Source organism: Alosa sapidissima, chromosome 20, assembly GCF_018492685.1.
Source record: "Alosa sapidissima isolate fAloSap1 chromosome 20, fAloSap1.pri, whole genome shotgun sequence".
NCBI lineage: Eukaryota > Metazoa > Chordata > Actinopteri > Clupeiformes > Clupeidae > Alosa > Alosa sapidissima.
In genome coordinates this window covers 28557561-28578932 of record NC_055976.1, presented here as the reverse complement: position 1 = coordinate 28578932, position 21372 = coordinate 28557561, and the positions used below count along the sequence as shown (strand labels likewise).

General features: G+C 41.5%; 1 protein-coding gene across 2 annotated transcripts; it reads left to right on the top strand.

The window, feature by feature from the left end:
- The first annotated feature begins 434 nt into the window (after positions 1–434).
- Positions 435–19907, top strand: LOC121694883. 2 transcript variants are annotated; one of them, XM_042075282.1, is made up of 8 exons: positions 435–471; positions 11075–11205; positions 11303–11392; positions 12309–12374; positions 14863–14910; positions 15153–15417; positions 15577–15616; positions 18142–19907. In XM_042075282.1, exons 2-8 carry the CDS (start codon positions 11135–11137, stop codon positions 19305–19307), a joined length of 1746 nt encoding a protein of 581 aa, XP_041931216.1. In that variant the 5' UTR covers positions 435–471; positions 11075–11134; the 3' UTR covers positions 19308–19907. The 2 variants fall into 2 exon arrangements, with proteins under 2 accessions (XP_041931216.1, XP_041931215.1); XM_042075281.1 differs by lacking the exon at positions 435–471 and adding an exon at positions 9245–9561.
- The last annotated feature ends 1465 nt before the right edge of the window (positions 19908–21372 follow it).

The following is a 21372-nucleotide window of genomic DNA, read 5'->3' as shown; positions in this document are numbered from 1 at the left end:
CCATGGCACTTCATCAGACAGCTATTCATCAGACCAATTAATATGCTTTACACGTCAAACACAAAGTACAGATTCAGAGGAGGTCATGCTTGGAGCTCTGGGATTAGGGATATGGCTCTGGGAGTTAAAACAGGAGACTATAATGCACAAGTTTCATTCATAAAAGTTTAATCACTTTTGACATCTTGAAAAAGCACCACATGTGAGGAGCACTGTATAGTCAGTCTCTTTCTTCAAGTCTGTCCAGGGTTTATTCCTATTTTCACAGCTGTTGCATTTCTTGAGCAACAGGTGGCACTAGCCTATATGATGAAACGAAAGTAAAGTGTGAGAACAGAAAGCAGCAATCAACCTCTTACTGTAGTAGGTCTACACATGTTGGGGATATTGTATTCTTCAAGAGTGTAACAACTGAACTTCATGAGATGATGACACGCTTTTGTCCAGAATAGTCGTCTGGCTCCTGATCGGGTAGGCCTACTTCTCAGTTTTCAAAACTTCAAAACTTAAAACTTCTCAGTTTTCCTGTTGAAGAAGAAGGAAGTTTCGCGGTCAGTTAGCGTATAGGCTACGTTTTGTTGACCTTCTTTCATAATTAAATGGGGTTCGGCCTTGGCAGTAGCCTACATACATAGGCCTATTTCAAATAAATGTATCCATTGTATAGCGTATATAATAAATGTAGCCTATCCATAGCGTTTAAAGGGGCACCAGGCAAGCCTGATGCTTTTTCTCTACGAAACTCCCCCTCGCTCGGTCTGAAGCTCTTTTCCTTTTCTTTGTGTCTTCCGTCAAGGGTTTTCGCTGCTTCTTTGCCGGCTCTGCCATTATACACACGTTTGCAACAATCTCTAGCGTTTCGTTAGCCTGCCTCTGTGCTGTAAACTGATCCTGCTTCGGTCGGCGGGTAGGATACACCGAACTTGCAAGTGGGATATTCTTCCTACAGGCAGTAGGGGCGGGCGAGAAAGCCTTCATTTGCCCCGTAATGAGTCATTTAACCATATACCGACTTCCGAAGATGATTAATTAACACGAAAACGTTGCCTGGTGTTCCTTTAAAAGTTAGGCTAAAATGATTAGGATACCTCCGTTCTGTCCAGGCAGTGCAAAAATATGCGCTCCGGGCGCGCAATGGTGATCAGTCCCGGCGGCATGGGTGGGCTTTGGGGGGCCAGGCCCGTCCTGGAAGTCATCTGTGCCCGCCCTGGACGAGCTTTGCTGCTCCAACCAACCCCAATCCCATAGATTGATTTTGAACACTTATTAAATGTAGGCCTATATTATACGTTTGTCAATCTAGCAAGTAGCAAATAAAACTTGTAAAATCTGTATTAGGCCTATTCTGTAGCTAATCAATCAGGAACATTAGTAAATCCCATCACCTAATGTAAATGGAGAGGAGGTTACGTGGCGCAGTCTACTTCATTTCTGCACTAACCCCTGTCATCCGATAACAAATATAGCTTATCGGCTCGCAGGTAGGCTATATCTCATATCGTAGTTAGTAGAAGTAGACCTAGTAGTTTCTGGGTTTGTTTGAGAGCGTTATCCTTTACTGTTTTTTTCTTCTGACCTAGTCGGAGAACAGGGAGTTTGTTACCACTCCAGGGCCGAAGTTATCCGTAACTTCAGGGCTAACTCCCTAACACTCTTTCTGAAAGTGGTTAGCAAATGAACGAGGATTTTGGTTTTATCTGCGGATTTATTTTTGCATTATTTTGAATATGACTAGCTCCAGTCTCAACAGCACGTCTACTTTTTTCTCACGCATCTCAGTTCTAACACACATATCCCCTCTCACTTTTTCTCCCTGCGCACGGGGCTCTCTTAAAGGAGCTGCACCATTTTACAACAATTGCATCTACATTTTCATATTAGAATGTTTTGTCAAGTGTAAGCTTAAACTGCCGTGATCAATTTAAGTTCCCGTGCCCCCCTGGAAAGGTGTAATGCCCGTCCGTGAATTTGTGTCTGGTGGTGATAGGCCTAACCAAAGTCAATGACATAAACTCCTTCATCCATTACATGTATGTTTTAGGGCCTGTCCACACAAAGACGCTTTTTAGGTTAAACGCAGAGGTTTTGCTTCGTCTTGGCCGAGCGTCCAAACGAATCCTGTAAACGCACTGCCCGAAACCGCACTTTTCTGAAACCTGGTCCCAGAGTGGAAAAATCTGAAACCGTAGCCCGTTTGAATTCGTTTAGACAGCGAAACCGCACATCCTGCTTGCGTATCGATGATGTCATCGCCACACCTCAGCTGCCCTGGACTTGCACTTATAGTATTGCCTAACAATACTAGTTTTCACACATGACATTACCTACGATTACACTCCGTAAGATAAATATCACAACTGGTGCTGCGCAGCGCCGATAGCTTATGACTTGGTGGACTGAACACTGTTTTTCCCGGTGTTTTTTAATGCATTCTAGCTACTCTCAGTGACGCGAGAGAACTTAAGTTATTAGGAAAGTGCGGTGTAAGTTTAGGCTACATTAATTTGTGCGTAGTGCCAGTGTCATTCATTTATTTTACATGTCTTACAACATATATACATGCATTCACAGTCGAGTGAAATCAGATTTAAGCATACAAAGACGCTTAGAACTCACGTTAAGCCGATGGTAGCACACTGAATGCAAATGCAAGATTTGATGCAGGCAAACGTATTGACTGTTACTAACAAAGGTTTTATAGCAATATTATAAATGTGGCGACAGAATAGCCTAGAACTTGGGTAAGCCTTGCGTTTAGTAGCCTAATTGCGGTGATAGCCAAAACTAATGTGAATCACGGACTATCCTACAACCAAAGAAAGTAAAGGTGATTAGTAGGCCTACCTGCGTTAGCCAAATAAAGGACGAGACTGCACCCTTCACAAACCGTAAAATAAAGTTTATTAGTTTTACAGTTGACTACAGTTGACAGTTCACCATCAGTCCACACAAACAATTCTGGTTTCCTTGCACTAGCCATTTCGTCGTAGCCTATTCTGTCTGTTTGTAAAGCACAAGTTTTGGTTAATTTCTGTAAAGAAACAGTGCCATCTAGCCTAGGCCTGGGGTATGAAGTAACGTGTTGAGTCGTGTTGAGATGGATCCGTTTGGACGCAAATATTCTTGATACGTTCCAGGGAAGACGGAGGAAAAAAAGATCGGTTTGGTACGTGTGGACTAGGCCTTAGTCAGGGTAGTCTAGACTACAGGCTACCTGATGCAGTGCACTGTGTGAGAGGTAGGGTGGCCAGACGTCCTGCTTTAGGAAGGACAGTCCTGATTTTCAATGCCCTGTCCTGCGTCCCGTGCAACATCAAGCAGGACGCGTATTTGTCCAGCTTTTTGAGACAGGCTTGAAGAGCCGAGTTCTAGAATCTTTGCTGGGACAGAGCACAACGTACAATGCAGTAACACAGTCTAACAAATGATTGACTAAGAGCGGTGTCAGATAAATATCTGAGCAGATATCATTGGTTAAAAACGTAAACAAGGCTCTATGTGCTGCTACGTCATATGTATTCCGGCTTCATTGACAGAAAGTTAGCCTACTGGTTAGCGCTTCGGACTTAACTAACTAAGTTAACCGGAGAGTTGCCGCTTCGAACCCCAACCAGTAGGTACGGCTGAAGTGCCCTTGAGCAAGGCACCTAACCCCTCACTGCTCCCCGAGCGCCGCTGTAGCAGGCAGCTCACTGCATCGGGATTAGTGTGTGCTTCACCTCTCTGTGTGTTCACTGTGTGCTGAGTGTGATTCACGGATTGGGATAAATGCAGAGACTAAATTTCCCTCATGGGATCAAAAGAGTATATATACTTTACACACACACACACACCACAAAGTGTTGAATACTTTGAATACATACAAATACTGTGAACAAACACTTTTTGACTTTTCATTAATATTTTTCCTATTCAGCTACACAAACATCATCTTTAAACTTTAATGGACCCCCCCCCACACACACACACACACATTCAAAATCAATTGTATGCACCATATTGCTATGTATGCACCATATTGCTCTTGGGAATCCAAAAATGACCATTTTTTATGTATGTATAGTGCTTTACTTTGTCAGAATGATCATAATATGTCTTAATTAAATGTAATCCCTGCTGCCCTCCTCCCGCTCCTCCGCTTTTGATGGTACCCTGACCTCTGGCTGCAGTGCTGCAGCACAATAAGTAAATGCAACATATTGGGTACTGAAATATTCTCAAGAATCCATAGAAATTGAATTGTCATGTTGTTTTATCCAATATTAGTTGTGCAGATGTATAATGTATCTTTTACACAACCATTGAACCAACAAAGTAAATGCAATTCCATATTTTGTGTAGTCATTCTATATGACTAGAACACCTGACATGCAATCCAAATAGTCTACAAGAAACCTCAGTGTTACCTTTCATTTGAGACCAAGATTATGCTTCTAGAGCATAATCCCAGGTCATTAAAAAAATGACAAGGTATAGTGCTGCAGAGATATCAACCTGAATTAGCATGCTAAATTACTAGCCACAGCCCGACAGGTGTCATAATACCAGTTTCGGCAATGGGAGGCGGTATGCGGGCAACATAACCGCCAGCAAAACTGCAATACACGAATAACTCGCACGGCTTGTGGGCGTACCTGTACTTTGAGTATACTGCCCCCATCTTTTATGGAATGTGGAGTATGAATAGATTATTTGGCGGACATTACACATGGCACCTTTAAACCACACAAAATTGTATTGTAAATGAGAGTATATCAGAGTCCTATGTACACCATAGTAATTTATTGATATGCCGCATAATGTCCTGCTTTTTGGTGTTATGGAAATGGTCACCTTAGTGAGAGGGGGAGTGGATATAGCGGCAAAAGCTTTCAAAAGCTTATAAATATTTAAAGCTATCTTTTGCACTGCACTCACTCATGTCAGTCAGGGGGCCAATTCTTAAAAGGGCTTCCGTTAAGACTTTTGCACTCATGTTTTGGTACAAGCTGTCACCCTATTTTTTTAGGTAGAAAAATACACCCATAGGTAAGATATTAGGGTGGTTGTCAAGGTGATTTTTTTTTTTGTGTGACTTGTACAAGCAATTTCAGGCCAATTGTTTGCTTTCCTGCTCAAAACTACATGCCAAAAATAAATGTTGAATATCTCCACAACCACAAGGACCATATACATAAAAAAGGTATCAAATGAAAGCTAACACTAATGGGCTGTCTGCAGAAGTGTCGGAATGGACATTCATTGTACAGTGTAAGAGACAACAGAACTAGAACACATGAGCGTAGATTTAGGGTGGGACGCTAAGGACTAGTCCTAATCAATATTTTAAGATGACAAAATTGTCCCCACCAATATTTTAGCGAACTTATTTGTGCTGCTGATCATTCCGACAGCCAGCACAACAGTACAAGAAACATCGTCATATGATTTGCTGAAAAACAGAGGGGGAGGGGGAAGGGTTATCTGCCATGCACGATACAGTTGGCCTACACGCACGGAGAGTGTCAAAGCACAGGCTACTGTACTTGTTTGCACCGGCAGTCAAGCGAGCGGGTGTGTCAACGACAACGTTAGGGCTGTCTGCCAATACATAGCCTATCCCAAAAAAGGCCAGAGTAAAACATTGTTATATTCCCTTTGCCCTTCAGCATGTACATGTTTGCCCCTTTTTGTGGTTTGTAGATCAGCCACCCAAAAATACGAAGCTTTTTCATTGCAGTCTAGGCAAAATAATTAGCCATACAAACTGGCAACTGGTGACCAGGCTTTCAAATGCGAATTTTGCGAAATGAACATTGCGAGACACTTATCTCTTCTATGATCTCATCCCAGAAAGATTTTCTTTGACTTTTTAACATTTATTTTATCTAATGACATAGCAAACATGATTAATTGAATCCACATATCCTTGCACTTGCGAAACTATTTTTCAGCATTCACGTTCCTCTTAAAGTGACAGGCACTCGATTAGATTTACACACCAAATGTGATGATATAGACAAGTGTAGCCTAATAATTTAAATATCAATATGATGTAATCAAATTACTAAATATGTTTAGCTATTAGTAATCATGCAGATCATAAAATACTATAAATAATTATCAATATAAATTTGTAGTTTATATGAATTCCAAAATATGAAAAAGAAACCTATGACAACCATCACTTTCTATGTGTGTGTGTGTGTGTGGAGGGTCAATCAAATTCTATGATTGCCACTGATGTGAATGATCTCACAAATCACACAAACCAAATCAAATTTTAAAAAATCGCAATAGTATCGAAATCGAGATTCTTCACTTGCTATTGGTACTGAAACAATAATGTTGGTATCGTGACAACAGGAGTTGTGGATGTGTCCCCACTAAAGCTTAGACCAAACCTACGCCCTTGCTAGAACATGAAAAAAAAACAATCTCCGCCTAAAGACAACCAGATTTCAAAGTGAATACCAGCTTGGAAACAACATAGTATCCCAAAACCTCTTTCAATCAGTAGCCTTCTACCCCTATCTATGGGAATGAGTCAAGCCAAGTTTAAAGCTTGTAGAGAGAGTGCAATGCTGCACAAGTTATAATTCTTTAATGTCAAGGCGGAAATGTAGAACTGTAGATAGTGGTCTATGGTGCTATTTGACTTCATTAATGTACCAGGTTGTAACACAAATTATATTTAATTGACATATCACTATTAGTCCATGAGCCACAGGGGGTCGTCACTACCACTTGGGGGGGGAAATTCTCACTATATTTTTCTGAAAGCTACATATCTCTGGAGTATAAAATGGTATGATAGCAAGTTGGATCTTGTAGCTTTGTGGCTGTACAGGCCTTCAAAGTTGACCTCTGATTTGAAAAAAAAAAGGAAATTGGCTTTTTTTGTTAAAACGCTCATAAGAGCCCAGAAAATAATCCAAATCTTATTATTACTGAAGCATATGTGGTGTTTGATGGTGGCATACATATTTTGACTCATTATGTGATTTTGTTATTCATTTTGGTTGATAAAACTCAAGATTTATGTGCAAAAAAAAAGCTAATTTGAGTTTTCAGAGCAACATGTTATGGCAATACCTGAATGCAGATGTTATTGATCATTACTATTCTACCTTCCTTACTTTCAATTGCGAGTTGAAATTAATGTTAAGGGAGAATTCCGGTGTGATATTGACCTAAAGTGTATTGAAACATGATACCGAGTGTGAACGTATGTCTCATAGCCCATCTCGGCTTGTCCCCTGCACTCCAAAATCTGGCGCTAGTTAGCCGATGCTACCAACAGCTTTTTCAATAGTGGTGCTTCGGCATCGGGCTAGCCATGCAAATAAATCACTGTTTTACACCCATTTACGAGGCTCAATGTATCTCCACACTTCATTGGTAGACTTCTGAGGGCCCTGACATTTAAAACGAGACATTGAGAACTTTGAAAAAGCACTGGTAGTTTACTTACAAGACGATTTATACAGACAGTATCTTCACGAAGATTAGCGTTTGCAGCCATCTTGAATTTAGTCACGATAAGTCGAGTAACGAGTAAGAATGAACAGGTATGATAAGGGATCAGATTCCAAAATTAATTCAGTGGAAATGCATGGATTCCAGTTTCTTCCAGTAGCAGCAACTGGAATCCATGCATTTCCCCTAAATTATTTTTGGGCGAGATGGGCTATGAGACATACGTTCACACTCGGTATCATGTTTCAATACACTTTAGGTCAATATCACACCGGAATTCTCCTTTAAATGATGACATACATAGGTCTGCAGTACACATGTTTTTTAAAGTGTAGCTGAAACAGGTACAAAGGATCTTTAATCTATTCATTGAGTTCATCATCGTCAGAACAGGAGCACAGAGGATGCCATCTCTATGGCACTTCACTCTGCCCTGTCCCACCTTGACAATAGCAACACCTATGTAAGAATGCTGTTGACTTCAGCTCAGCGTTTAACACCATCATCCCCTCATCCAACTGATCACCAAACTCAGTGAACTGGGCATCAATACCTCCCTCTGTAACTGGATTCTGGACTACTTGTATTGCATTCATTGTGTCTACACTTGAGATAAATAAGTTTGTTTTTTCTTTTATCACATACACATATATCGGAGGTCCACCTGCTGTCACTCCAGGTATGGGAGAGCATATACGCTCCCTCATCTCTGTTCATCGTCTTTGGGCTCTGCTTTCTTATTTCAATCGCCTCCTTTATTCAGCGGTGGTATCGGTTGTTCTCCTGCTTAATGACTCTGGCATGCAGGAGGTGTGGTCCACCTGTCAAAAAACTGACAGGTGGATCACACCTCCGTAACAACATCAGCCTGCGTATAGCCTGAGGCCCAGGAGAGGACTTCGCCCGCCTCGACGCTTTGATGAGGCCATCTTTCCTCGAGGGCGAGGGACTGAAAGGGGGGGGGGGCAGTGTAGCGCCGAGGCTATTTACTCCCGTGTTGGACTTTCCCCTGTTTTCCACTGTGTCTCTGTTTTCCCGGCGTGTGTGTGTGTGCGCGAGAGTGTCTGTGTCTCCTTCTCCCTTCTGTGTCATAGAATGTGTCAATATGGGGGGAGGTGTCCGGGAGGGAATATTTAGGGGTTTGGATAGGTTAGCGATTGATAAGGGGAGGGAATAGAATAGGGGGTTCTATAAGACGTTTAGTAAGTTTAGCTAGCCTATTAAAATGTAGGGTCTGGGCACTCACCGTTCGCAGTGCTCAGTCCGAGGGGCGGGATAATCAGTTGTCTTTCAAATTCCCTCTGCAGGCAATAGGACACAATAGGATATTTGTTTTCAAGTAGCAGGGAATTCAAGCCAAACCGTTGCAACTCTGCCATCAATCATTATGTTAAGCCCACCAAACGACTCTATACACGATTTCAATGTCCTGATTAAGTTTCGATTTCTGGAGCTCACAAGCCAACGGAGAGTTGCTAGACTAGCCCTGGCAGAAATGTAATTTGCTGCCGCTAGGTGCGCGTCTAGATTTCTAGGCTAAAGTTTAGTCAGAGTAGAGGTGAATTACGTGCAAGTGGGTTGTGTTGCCGATGCGAGTGAATGACGAGTGATTGAGACGTGATTTGTGAGGATCGGTTGTTTGCTTTGTAGTGGACACCTCCTGCTACCCGTACCTTAGCCTGTACATCATTTGAAAAATAAATAACCGGAGTTTGGAACGATACCTCAGCCTCCCCGTCTCCTAACTACTCCTTGGCATTATAATATTGTACAATTCAGTTTAAACAACATAAAGAGAACCACACAAACACAAACACACACACACACACACACACACACACATACAAACACACATTACAGCAACACTGTCTTGAAGAGCAGGTTGAACAACGTAAGAGGGAAAACAACACTGAAGTCAAGTGTGAGAATGCAGGAAGTAACCTCTTTTTGGGGACATTGTTTTCTTTCAACTGTGTATTATGTCAAGAGCAGATGATAACACACAGGTAATAACACTTTTATCGAGAACAGCCTTCCAACTCCACGGATCGGGTAGCCTATCGACTTCTGTCCAAATTGACACTTGGGATGGGAGTTTTCGCGGTGAGTCATAAGTAAGCGCAGGCTACATCTGGTTTACCTTCTTTAAAACTATTAAACTGAGTTCAGCCTTGGCAGTACCTAGGCCTACTTAAAATAAATGTGTCAACAACGTAGCCTATAGGCTATAATGTATCTACAGTGTTTAAAAGTTAGGCAATGGAACGGATTGCTTCCCGTCTAAAGGTGTGCAGTGGTGTGTGTAGATATAATGGCTAAAGTCAATGACATGAACTTCTTCCATTATGTTTTAGTCATTACATTACATTACATTTAGCAGACACTTCTTGACCAAAGTCAAGGGTAGTCTTTGTAATTCAGTGGTGTGCTGTGCAAGAGAGGGAATGTGTAGAGTGGCAAAAGCTTCCTTCGTGGTCAAATTTGACCGATTAACAATTCTTTTCTCTTAAAAATATTGTTAATTCAATCTGACTATCATGAGGCTCCATGACTTTGTCAACACAGGGCATCTGAACACTCAAAACAAATTTGGATAATTTTCATAACAATTTGGGTGTTTTGTTTAACTTTAAAACACTCTTGTGTATTCCTGGTCAAAAATACCGGCCATTAGAAATTCATAGGTGAGAAAATTATCTTTTTTGTAAGGCCTATAAGGAAAATGCGATTTCAGTTTGTAAAATGTATATGTATCCCACCCCTCCCCAATTGAATTAGTCCCCCTATGTGAAGCACTGAAGGGGAGAATTCCCCCCATTTTGAAAAATGAGCTTTAAGCCCTGAATTAAACATAGCTTCATGTGTTCCATTGAACATTATAACAAGTGGGTTCACAATGTGTGGGGCTGTGCTAAACCTGACCATAAGGCTACTTTTGCCAGAGTTCAAAGTAAAAATGTATTGAGACAAGGTAGCATCCCATCAGGGTTATCTCAGCATAGTATACTAGCCTATAATATACAAACCATAACTCATAAAAAATGCTTAATTAACTAAGTGCTTGCTGATCAGATAGGCTATGCCTATAGACCTCTGTCCATTAGTTTACACAGAATTCACTAGAAGTCATTATTTAAGGGGTTATTTTTCAAAATCTTCTGCCAGGGGTGCATGCCCCCGGACTCCCCTAGCTTTCCTGTGTGTGACACTGGGCTAAGCCCCCAATGTTTCAAATGTCTGGCTCCGCCCCTGCTTGGAATAGTGGACTGCACCCACATTCCACTCATTTTCCATGGCACCTTGCATAATCCAGACTTTACGAATCAATGTAAGGCTACATCCTCTAAGCCCAATGTCCATACATCATCTCTGTGTGGTATATAGCCTGCAGGGGTTGTTTACATGCAGATGGCTAAGTTTTTCTATTTTCACATTGAATTGAATTAGCCTAATGTAGCCTTGGCTTGATCCGACGTTTAATAGCTGTGACGAGAGTCCGTGCCCTGGCTCACAATTTCCAAATGTCATATGTTCAAAAATATATTACCTTCAAATTCTGATTAATAATTGTTTTTATGGAATCTTTTTTCTTGCCATTGTCTTTCCCTGATCTCAGAAGGTGAACTGAGGTGATCAGGTCAGAACGAAATAGAGTCAGGAAGGGCTCCTCGTGGACATGAGTGTCCCTGAAGAACAGGAGTACCACCTGAGGAGAGGAGATGCAGGTGACCCAGAGACGCCTCACAGGTAGGCTGAGGTTGTAGAGCTGAGCTTGTAGCTCAATTCTCTTCGTCTTCTGCTGAGCCTCTCCCTGCTCTGGTTGTAAATTGTGTGATTCTCACAGGGACATCATGAAGAAACGAGGCTCCTTTGTGTCCAGAAATCTGTCCATACGGAGTGACCGGTCGAAAGAATATCCACTTAACTTTAGGGGGTAAGTGGAAAAGTAGGTAGTAAAACCACCTACAAACAGTCTCAACTCAATTCAAGACTCTTTTCCTCAGTGGTTCCCTGTTGGTGGAATGAGTTGCCCAGTGCTCTCTGTATGTGGCCTTTCAAGAGGGGTTTTAAAGGCATATCTGTTCAGCATGCACTTTGTTTATTAAGCACTTCTTATGTGTTATGGTTTGTATATTATAGTATTCTTTATTTTCATTCCACTGTTGTTTGTGTAATTCCTGGGGGCAGTCGTGGCCTACTGGTTAGGGCTTTGGGCTTGGAACCGAAGGGTTGTTGGTTTGATCACCGACCAGTGGGAACGGCTGAAGGGACCTTCAGCAAGGCACCTAACCCCTCACTGCTCCCTGAGCACCGCTGTAGCACTCACTGCTTTGGGCTAGTGTGTACATCACCTCATCGTGTGATCACTGTGTGCTCTGTGTGTTCACCAATTCACGTATGGGATAAACACAGAGACCAAATTCCTTGTATATTCTTTGTATACTTGGCTTAGAAACCTGATTTAGATTTTACATTTACAATATACATTGTTGTTTATATTCTCCTTAATGTAGTCTTACCATGCTATATTGTTATTGTTACTATATTATTGATTGAATGGATATTAGTGTTTAATATAACTATTTTCCTTCCTTTTCATTGTTTATTTCATTGGGCTATTGATTGATTGATTGATTGATTGATTGATGTTACTATTGTTACTATTGCTGCTCTCCTTAATGTAGTCTGACCAACATTTTAAATTGTTCACTGTTTTGTATTTGTATGTCGCTTTGGACAAAAGCGTCTGCCAAATACCATAACCATAACCATAACCCCAACAGAATACTACAGTACCTTTCATTTCAGCTATTGGTGAGGTTACTGAAACTATGCTCCTTTGTGTCCAGTGTCCCGTCCATTAGGAGTGAAGTGTCAAAAGGCCTCCCACGTGACCTTGGATGGGAAATGGGAAGGTGTGTAGATATTGTTTGGTCTTTTTTGCCTTTATTATGACAGGACAGTGAAGAGGCAGACAGGAAGCGAGTGGGAGAGAGAGGAGTGGATCGGGAAATGACCCGGGTCAGACTCAAACCCAGGTCCCTGTGGGCACTATGTGGTAGGAGCGCTGTAGCCACCCCCACGCTGTAGTGCCCACTCAAAATGACTGACTACAGTCAACCCATGCATTTCCATAGTCAAGTAGTGTTTCTTCAATATATACACATTTTAGTGGCGGCCCCCCGCTGTGCAATTATTCGCCTTATTCACCCTGCGGCCTGAACGAGGCTACAGGGTACACTTGCCATAACACCTCAGTCCAGCAGATGGTGGAGGTAATGCACTCTGTTAGCAAACTGCCAAAAAAACTCACTGAAGAAGAAGAAGAACAGGCCAGCGAACCCTTTTTCTTTTTCGGTGAGCTTTTTTTGGCAGTTTCACAAACAGAGTGCATTACCTCCATCTGCTGGACTGAGGTTTAATGGCAAGTGTACTCTTTAGCCTCGTTCTGGCCACCAGGGGCCGTATTCATAAAGAATGTTAAGGCTAAAAGAAGCTCCTAAGTGGCGAATTTAGGAGCAACTCCTAAAAATAATGGGCGTGTCACTCCTAACTTTTACGACTCCTAAGTTTTTTCACTAAAAGTAATTCACGAAGCATTTTAGACCTAAAAGTAGCACCTAAGTCTGGGACAGCTTAAAAGAAGTCGAGAGGACTCCTAACTCACTAAGACCTATTCACAAACTGCTTTTTGTGGCATTTCAGGTCGTGATGTTTTGAAATGCGTATGCGGCAACAGGAGCTTCCAATCGCGAGGGAACAATTTTTTGCATTGTAGGCATAAAAGGGATGCAATAACGCCACCAACAACAACCAAAACTACTCATTGTCAACATGTAAATTAAATGTAACGTTTCATTGTGAATCAAATTAAAATGTTTTCCTCTTTGCAAACGTAGGCATATGGTGACAGATTAATTTAATAATGTTGCAAAGATAGCCTAGCCTACTGCATCAATCCGTAGGCCTATGTTTTATTAGGCTACTAGGCTATTTGTTTGGCCTTACTCTTTATTCATTTAGGCTAGGCCTTTTTATTCAGTTATTATCTTCCGTCTTTCGCACTACTTGTGTAGTGCACGCATTCTCAGACCTGTCACCTGTCACTCATCATCGTAAGGGAGGTGTTTGGAATCATTCCCCAATCATCAGCCAATCAAGGTGGTCACTTCAGTCAAGCTCGTGCATGAGTCATGACGTCATCCATAGCAACGAAGACTCACTCTTAGTTTAGGAGTTCCTTACTAAGAGTAGGTCTGAAAGGCTTTGTGAATAACTTTTAAGAGAAAACTCCTAGCTAAAATGTTTTAGTGCGATTTAGGAGTACTCCTAGTGGTAAGATAAAAGGCTTTGTGAATAACTTTTAAGAGAAAACTCCTAGCTAAAATGTTTTAGTGCGATTTAGGAGTACTCCTAGTGGTAAGATAAAAGGCTTTGTGAATAACTTTTAAGAGAAAACTCCTAGCTAAAATGTTTTAGTGCGATTTAGGAGTACTCCTAGTGGTAAGATAAAAGGCTTTGTGAGTACGGCCCTAGGTGTATAAGGCAACTTGCCGCCACTGCTTCACAATTATGGCAGGGTATATGGTAGGCTTAGGTCCAGTCCCAATTCTACTCCTTTCGCTTCATTTTGCACATTCACACGAGGTATCCCAATCAAATCTCTTTTGGATGGAGGAGTAGGGCTAAGTGGTAGGGCTATACAATTCTTCAAACTAAGGTCAAGCAATGACATGTGGTATAAATAAATGGAGGAATGTTCACATGACGTTGTGTGATTAGCAACCAGAACCAATGTAATAGCAATAGCAATATACAATTAATATTCAGTCTGACCAGGTAGGTATGTTTGTTTTTGCGCGTGTGTGTGTGTGTGTGGGGGGGGGGGGGGGGGGGGGGGGGGGGGGTTGTTTGGGAGTGTTTGGAGGTTGTGGACTGACTTTCCCCCGCTGCTAAAAATAGAGGAAAGACTGTTTACTCAAGGCGTTTTATTCATTCATTCATTACATAAGCCCAGAGGCAGACATCCGGGGTTCATAAAGTAAAAGTATTTGATCCAGCCATTTAGTAAACCAGCTTATCCTAATTAGCAGCCAGGTAGATCAGATAATTAGTGATATCACCTGTGTTAAGTGCACAGGTAGAAAGAATATATGGCAGGATTTTAACTGTACTTTCTGGAACCAGGATGTCCACCTCTGCGTAAGCCTCCATAGAGATACATTGTAAAAGCTGTAGTTAAGTGATATTGTTTTGTTTAAAGTTAGAATATTATAGATATAAACTCTTCCTCAGTCTTACTTGTGGGGATACATAGGTGTCTGCATGATTTTAGTGATGTAAGCAGTCCATTGTCAGAGTGGGAAATGTGAAATGATTGGCTGACATCCCTGATTCCCTCAGCATCAAGTCCTGGGATTCTGGTTATGCTACATCTGTGGCAGCCTCTAGGTATGTCAATACTTTACAACATTCACACAAATGCCACCGACTTAACAGAGAAGACTGCAAACACATATGAGAACACACATTAATCAGAACAGCCAATCACTGCTTCAATTTTTCAGATCTGTGATTAACACAATAGCTTCAAGGTATTCTGTTCCACGGTCAGACAGAACATATTTTTTTTTCAGAAGAAGAATAACCTCTCAAATGACTGAATGAAAGAGACTGTTATTCTTTCCTTGCAGAGTATCTGAATGGGACCTGTGTGATGCTTGCAGTGACACAGCTGTCAAGAAGTGTTTGACCTGCATGGCTTCCTACTGTGGGACTCATGTGAAGGACCATTACACATCTCCGGACCTGGAGACACACTGGCTGCAGGACCTCTTGCATCAGGACCTTTGTGAACAACACCACAGACAGCTGGAGTTCTACTGCAGGACTGACCAATCAGCAATCTGCTCTAGGTGTTTACTTCATAACCACAGGACACATGATGTCATCGAGCAGGTGGGCACAAATACAGATCAGTCTACTCGATAGTCTTCACAATTCTTTAATAGATGAGGGAGACCGTGGTAGTGTGCACGGTGCTGGCACAATAACAATGCTCTCTCTCTCTCATTACCATTGTTTAAAGATTGTTATTTAATGTTTGTTTTCATACAGAACCCTCAAGAGACATCCTCAATGTTTACAATCAGAAAAGGTACTTTACGAACCCTCTTTTGAAATGACCAAGTCATATTTTCTCAACTCATCTAGGGGTTGGTTAAACTACACTAAAAGCAACTCGTAATGTAATGCCTATCGCAACTTGTACTGTAAACCAAAGCACACAGAGAAGAACCTAACTGCTCCCTACAGGCTAGCCCTATGTGTGGAGCACAAACATCGAAGTAGATTCTCAATCTGTGTTTGTGTGTGTGACTCTGTATCTGTCAGCTTGGCAGTCACATACCTGCGTCATCCTTGTACTCCCTGACCGGTGCTCACATTTTATTCAGTTTGATGGCGTTTAATTGAAACAGTTATGGCAGCATAACAGGCCTCAGCTCCCCCTAAGGGAGTTGTTGGCCTAAAAAAAGCTGCCATCTTTGAGATCGGTCATCTTGCAATTTTCCTAGGGGAAAATAACATGGGGGTTATTTTTAGGTGAACTTCAGAGGTCTAATTGAGCCTCTAAAAGGTGAGGACAGGTGTTCAGTTTACCCAATTAGCCACAGGTAATGACATCACTGAAGCCCTGCCAGGTGACATCAGTTTACGTAAGGAAGGCAACGACAACTTTTTGAAATAAAAGTCCAACAATCGCAAAGCAGCATTGCCGTTTTTGTTCCAAACCTCCTCTTACCTGATCACATCACATCTGAGTCATTGGGCTAGTCCAGTGCCAAAAAGACAGAACATAGTCAAGCAAATAATTTTTGTTTCATAAAAATGTAGCCTATGTTGTAACCTTTGCAGATGATTTTTCATCTGTTGCTACTTGGAATGTCCAACCATTCCAGGTTACACAAATACGAGTCAGCTAAATGTAGGCTAGTTTACCTCCCAGTGTTAAACTCGGTGATTATGAATATTTCACAACTTGTATAGTAAAGTGACATTCGATGTAGACTTTACAAAAACGGCAATGCTGCTTTGCGATTGTTGGACTTTTATTTTGACAAGTTGTCGTCGTTCTGTCTTCCACATTCATGAAAGGTTTGGTATGAATGTTGAGTCATGTCTCATGAAACAGTCATGAATGCTTTATGTGCAGTTTATGACAGCTGCTATGAATGTGTTATGAACTCACCTGTCAAGTAAAGTGTTACCCAGTTTGGTACAAGAACAATCAATGGGAGTTCCTCATTTCACCAGTGTGAAATCAGTCCTCTTTACCCGTACCATACAATGAGTACATGCTCAAAAGAAAACAAATCATTTTAATGGGTGACCATTACAACCATTTGAGGTATTTCCAGTTTACTGAAACACTATGGACAGAATTGCTTCCCCGTCAACATAAACATTTTTCGCATCCAAGACACATGTCTTTCAAATGCATTTAAAGTAAAACTATGAAGTTTTATAGGTTCCCCCAGCCCATTCTTTCCACTTTTTATGGGAATACGGCCGGTAGCTTGGCATCATCCTTATAACGCCAAAAACATGCTTAATATATCCCAGATAGGATAATAATAAAAGCTGGAGAGTCACATTCGCGGGTGTATTTGGTTATTTCCCTTGTCATGATGGAAATATTATTAGGCCTACAATGTCATAGGCTAGGTCTAGACAGTTATTCAATAATATCAGTAATGTCTCTCTCCACTGATTGTTTGAACAAAGCAGTTGAAAACTACCTTAAAGTTAGGCTAAAAACGAAGCCTAGTTAGTCAGTCACACTACCATTTTTTTGTCTATAGGCAAAATAAAGTTAATTAATTGTTTAAATTAGTGTCACCATTACATGCCAAACCATGGGCATATTGTACCGTTGCATCCCTAGTGTGCATGTATAGGTGCCTGTGTGTGTGTGTGTGTGTGTGTGTGAGTCTGTGTGTATGTCTCTGCGTCTAACACGCACATAAACATACAGTATACACACACAGGCACGCACACACTCACACACACACAATAAAGACATGCACACGTAAGCACCCCCCCTACACACACACACACACACACAGAGGCGTACAACACATACTCGCATTAAAGGGACACCAGGCAAGCCTGATGCTTTTTCTGTACGAAACTCCCCCTCGCTCGTTCTGAAGCTCTTTTCCTTTTCTTTGCATCTTCCGTCAAGGGTTTTCGCTGCTTCTTCGCCGGCTCTGCCATTATACACACATTTGCAACAATCGCTAGCGTTTCGTTAGCCTGCCTCTGTGCTGTGGATGCAGGATGTAAACTGATCCTGCTTCGGTCGGCGGGTACGATACACTGAACTTGCAAGCGGGATATTCTTCCTACAGGCAGTAGGGGCGGGTGAGAGAGTCTTCATTCGCCCTGTAATGAGTCATTTAACCATAACACGAAAATGTTGCCTGGTGTCCCTTTAACAAAAGTTGCAAGAGTAGGGGATTGAGTAGGAGATGGAGACAAATTGACAAGCGTAATTTATTTTTGCAGAGAGATTGTGTAGAACTGAGTGGCGGTCATATTTTCTACCGCTATGTGGTATTATTTATTTTTGCCCATATCACATAGGCATACCCATAATTCACTGAATTGTGTTGTTTGTAGGTCCATCTCTGAGAATCGTGTTGGTTGGAAAGACTGGAGTGGGAAAGAGTGCAGTGGGCAACACCATCCTGGGGAGAGAAGCATTTCGCTCAGATAACTCAGTCACACAAGTATGTGAAGGAGTGTGTATGGGCAGTCTGAGACCAGTTAAAGTGATTGATACACCTGGTATTTTAGATACAGATAGAGATGCAGATGATGTTAAAGAAGAGATAGTGAAATGTATGAAGTACTCCACTCCAGGACCCCATGTATTCCTGCTGGTGATTGCAGTGGGGACGTTTAGTAGGAATGAACAGAAGGCAGTCAGAACCCTACAGGAGCTCTTTGGGAAAAGAGCTGCAAAGTACACAATGATCCTGTTCACTCACAGTGATAAACTGCATGGTCAGACTATTGATAAATATGTGCACTCTGCCCACCCCAAACTAAGGGAAGTGATAAAGAGCTGTGGTGGACGATACCATGTGTTCAACAACAGGAGCAGAGACCACACACAAGTTGTGGAGCTGATGAAGAAAATAGATGAGATGGTGAAGAGAAATGGGGGCGGTCACTTCACTGAGGAGATGTACGAAGAGGCGAGGGTGTCTGAACTGAAAATGATCCGGAAGAAGCTAGTCATTGTTGGCGATATATGTGGAAAGACTTGTTTGCTTGAAGTTTTCAGCAAACACCAGTTTCCTAAAGAATTTATCCCCACTGTATTTGATAACTATACTGCTGAAATTGAAGTTGATGGGAAACAGGTGCAGCTGGATCTGTGGGACACATCAGGCTGTGAGGGATACGACAGACTGCGGTCTCTGAGTTACCCCAACACGGACATCATACTCATGTGCTTCTCATTAAGTAGCCCATCAAGTTTTGATAATATTCAACAGAAGTGGGCTCCAGAGATCAAACACTTTTGTCCGAAAGTTCCCGTCATTTTGGTGGGCAACAAGAAGGATCTGCGCAACGACGAAGACACACTCCAGAAACTAGAAGAGAGGAAACAGGAACCTGTTAAACAAGAGGAGGGCCAGGAGATGGCCATTTGCATCGATGCCTATGGCTACATGGAGTGCTCAGCCTTAACGATGGAGGGCGTCAGGGAGGTGTTTGAAATGGCAACTAGGCTAGCCTTGCAAGCCAGCAAAAAAAGTGCCTGCCTCTTGTCATAGAGGGTGAGAGGATGCTGGGAAAGGGAGGGGTGGGGACATAAGCCAGGCCAACCAACAAAACTTAGGAGTGATTATTAGTAAGGGGGAGCAACACATCCCCTGCTGAGTAGGGGGACAGAGGACGGAGATGGAGACATCAAATCAGGCCAAAGGACCTAACAAAGTAAAAGGGACTTAGTGTGTTGACCTTTATGAAAGCTATATTTTGTAAGACAATTAATGGAAGATAGAAAGGTTACAGTTTGGTCCTGTGTCACATCCTGATCATGAACTTTTCAAAAGACTGAGGTCAGGCAAACGTCTCTGTTGCTACAAGACCAGAACAGAGAGACTGAGGAGGAGCTTCTATCCTCAAGCAATCCGTATCCTGAACACACACAAGACTATATAAACCTTTTTGTTTTGTTCACACACTTGCACATGGACTGTACAAACAGTGCACTTTTTATTCCCTCTTGCTATTTGTTAAAATATTTCTTGATCTTTCTTTCTATACACTTGCACAGAAAAAGCTGAACACCAAACGAAATTTCACTACATGCTTTACGTTAGTATTGCTACTGTATGTATGTGACCAATAAACCTCCTTGTGTCCTTGTATCCTTGTACATAAAGAAAGTTCTGTAATAGCATAATATACTGAACTTGCATCTGAATATGATGGTGCTTCTCAATATATATACAATATATTAACATAATATACAATATATTAATATACAATATATTAACTTAAAAAATAAACCAAATATAGACATTGTCTTCAATTTCAAATGCATACTCTCATACCCATTTTAATAATGCCATTTTTGTGTGTGAATGTTTTATACTCTTGTCTATGGCATGCTGAAAAATTGATTGAGCAGATCTAAGATGTAAAGGATGGTCATCATGATAAACTGGAAGTGATACAAAGCTGTAGTGCAAAATTGTTATTGTTATAAGACTATTTGAACTTGCATTTGAACATGCATCAACTCATTCTGTATGTCTGTGGGGATATTTTGTGGTAGTTAAATGATCCTGTTATATTGTTGAGACAATAGTAATTCACTTTATGAAGAATATGTCTTCTAGTAGGGGGGCCTACAGTATGTGTCTAATTTCGGGGCTTGTGGGATTCCCATGTTAATTTTTGGAGAGTATTATATCTTTGTTCTAGGGGTTCTTAAGAGAAAAAAAAACATGTCTCCATTTTTTTGAAGGTTTTGAAGGATCCAAATCAAAGGTCAAATTCAGAAAAGGTCAAATTTGGTGTTTTGTCCATAAACCTCACATTACTGGTATTATAGCATAGGGGTCGGTGCCAAAAGTGGACCACATAAACAATACAACATTATAAAACATTTTTAGGCTGATGATTGATCTCTTTAACAAGATAAGAAATTGTGCCTAAAATTCTCGAAATTGTCCGCTTAAAAAAATAATACTTCAATATCAATACTATCAATATCACAGATTATGAACTTTCGGGCCCCTGGGCCCAGATGTATTAAGGGCCCCCCACTAATTGTTGCGGGGGGATTTTTATTTATTTTAATTAATATTTATTTGATGTGATTTCCTGTATTCTGGTGCATTTTGGGGATGGCCAATACTTTAATTCAATCAGATTCATAGCCTATGTGTTGATATTGAGGCAATGATTCCATGGGGCTTGGGCCCCCTGACTCCTTGGGCCCCTGGGCTTGGGCCCGGTAGGCCCGTGCAGTAATCCATCCCTGACTACCAGTGACAGTTGGCTGTTGATAGCTGGCAGTGATAGAATTTAGAATATTGAATAACCTGAAGCACATGATCTGTTCTTCATGGTTGGCAATATTAGTGACCTTCTAGCCTTCTACATTTAAGCAAGCACATTTTCATAGTTCATGGTGGCACAGTCTAGTTATATTCTGAGGTGTGTCTTTCTGTTAGTCAGGTGATGGCACACATACTGTATTCCAACATATTTTGTCCATGAGAGAGATTGGAGATGAGGATCACAGATCAGCCAACGATTACATTGTTACAGTGCAGTTATTTTACAACAGAACAAAGCAGTTTGGCACAGGAACTGCTACAAATC

Coding starts and splice junctions, on each gene's coding strand:
- LOC121694883 (XM_042075282.1), top strand. CDS start 11,135: ATGAGTGTCCCTGAAGAACAGGAGTACCACCTGAGGAGAGGAGATGCA. Junction 11,206..11,302: donor GACCCAGAGACGCCTCACAG/GTAGGCTGAGGT, acceptor TGATTCTCACAG/GGACATCATGAAGAAACGAG. Junction 15,418..15,576: donor CACATGATGTCATCGAGCAG/GTGGGCACAAAT, acceptor GTTTTCATACAG/AACCCTCAAGAGACATCCTC.